Source organism: Acyrthosiphon pisum, unplaced genomic scaffold (genome assembly GCF_005508785.2).
Source record: "Acyrthosiphon pisum isolate AL4f unplaced genomic scaffold, pea_aphid_22Mar2018_4r6ur Scaffold_17091;HRSCAF=17759, whole genome shotgun sequence".
Classification (NCBI taxonomy): domain Eukaryota; kingdom Metazoa; phylum Arthropoda; class Insecta; order Hemiptera; family Aphididae; genus Acyrthosiphon; species Acyrthosiphon pisum.
The window spans coordinates 1-1720 of record NW_021766086.1 but is presented as its reverse complement, the minus strand read 5'-3'; the positions used below and the strand labels follow the sequence as shown (position 1 = coordinate 1720).

The 1720-nt window shown below is 32.4% G+C and overlaps 1 protein-coding gene across 1 annotated transcript; it reads right to left on the bottom strand.

Moving 5' to 3' along the window:
• Window positions 1-89: 89 nt before the first annotated feature.
• LOC100572698 (phosphoinositide 3-kinase regulatory subunit 4) lies at window positions 90-1714 on the bottom strand. The gene is made up of 6 exons (XM_003248949.3): window positions 1521-1714; window positions 1238-1440; window positions 1031-1156; window positions 792-949; window positions 517-692; window positions 90-455 (listed from the first exon to the last, which is right to left on the bottom strand). The coding sequence occupies exons 1-6, from the start codon at window positions 1655-1657 to the stop codon at window positions 245-247; spliced, it is 1011 nt and encodes a 336-aa protein (XP_003248997.1). The 5' UTR covers window positions 1658-1714; the 3' UTR covers window positions 90-244.
• Window positions 1715-1720: the final 6 nt, after the last annotated feature.

Genomic DNA, 1720 nt, shown 5'->3' with positions numbered 1-1720 from the left:
AAAATGTAATATTATTTTTATTAGGTTAGGTAATTTTATCTGATCATTTCATGTAAATTTCTACTCACATAAGAAATCGAGTAGAATTTAAAAATATATAACTTTATTATACAAACATTTTAACGTGTGTAACTCCAATAATACAGTTACATACACTATCACATTATATTTATATCATAATATTTGGAACGATAAAAAACAATAATCAGTAATAACTGAAATGTATTAAAATTAAAATGCTGTTTCATTTCCACACTTTGATTATTCCATCACAAGATGCAGTGACTAGAAAACATTGAGACGCCATACATGATGTGATATCCAGTATCGACCCTACATGCCCTGGTGCCGGTTGGTCAGTGGCACATGGTGGCTCCTCGTCACCTGTCATTGCTGTACTGCTAGATTTTGTGCAAACCTCTTGCACAACATTTGTACCATCGACTAATCTACACCTAATCCATTAATTGTTCTAACATTAGTATTTAATAAAATAATTTAACGTATTAAACATACTCATAACAATACAATGAATGACCCATAACATCACTGGCAGCTGGTATAGCTATATAGGAATCACTCGGAGATCTCAAGTTCCATTTCCGTACTCTCTGGTCTGTGCCACCAGTCAACAATTCTGGACCATGATCTGTATTCATTGTATACAATGCGCACACGCTGTGGTTATTAGTCTATAATACAGAGTTAGTAGTTAGTACTTTAGAACCAATAACAAATAAGAGTTTTATGTAAGACTTTTAGTTATAACTCAAGTTAAATAATTGTTATACTTGACTGTTTGACAGCGGCGGAGCACTACTAGCCCAAAGAGTTTGTTGTTTTGAACCACTTTCCAAATTCCACACTGTAACTTCATTGTTATCTTGCATGGCTGAGATAATCCACGATGGTTCAGATGGATGTTTTATTAACCTCCTCACTCGTACAGCTAATATTGATTAACATAATTGAACTATTTAGTATTTAATAATTATAAAATATGTTGGAAGTGTTAATTAACATTTATTACCTTTGGAATGAGCAATGGTAGCAATTGGTAACCTAAAACGCAAATCCCAACATGTATGATAACCACTACTTGTACCTAATGTTAGGCAACTTTGTCTTGTATCCAAGCACATAGCAGTTATGATGCCTAAAAATCATATAAGTATATACAATTAATGGTCCCTCTTTTCTAATACATATTTATTATTTAATACTACTTAGAATTTACCTTGTTTTATATCATTATTAACTTTCCAAGCTAATTTTGGAGCACGGAGATCCCATCCGATAAGAGAGCCATACACTGTCGCATATACAAGTACCATTTGAGATCCAGAATCTAAATAAGATATATCAACAGCACAACCGTCTTCTTGCAAATCTAATTGTTTTATCTGCATCACACCCAACTTATTACTATTTGACTCTAAACTGTACAATTAACAAATTAACCAGGTATGGTTTTATAATCTTAATAAAATAATATTATAATTTGAATAATTGTTGCTCACTTCAGTACAACTACTGAACCAGAATGGCTAACAGTAGCTAATGACTGATTGTTTCTACATGTTGTCATACCATATAACGCTCCGTTTTGATGATTATATACTTGTTTAGACCGATTAGCAATGTTCTTGCCTTCCATTTTCACACAATCCCATATACGTACATAACTGTCTGAAGAACAACTTGCAAACAATGATGTATT

What these genes read in the sequence shown, in the direction of transcription:
- LOC100572698 (XM_003248949.3), bottom strand. Translation starts at nt 1,657, where the DNA reads ATGGAAGGCAAGAACATTGCTAATCGGTCTAAACAAGTATATAATCAT. An exon ending in TAATAATGATATAAAACAAG is followed by an intron (nt 1,157 to 1,237) that starts GTAAATTCTAAG and finishes TATGATTTTTAG; the next exon opens with GCATCATAACTGCTATGTGC. An exon ending in TACCATTGCTCATTCCAAAG is followed by an intron (nt 950 to 1,030) that starts GTAATAAATGTT and finishes AATCAATATTAG; the next exon opens with CTGTACGAGTGAGGAGGTTA.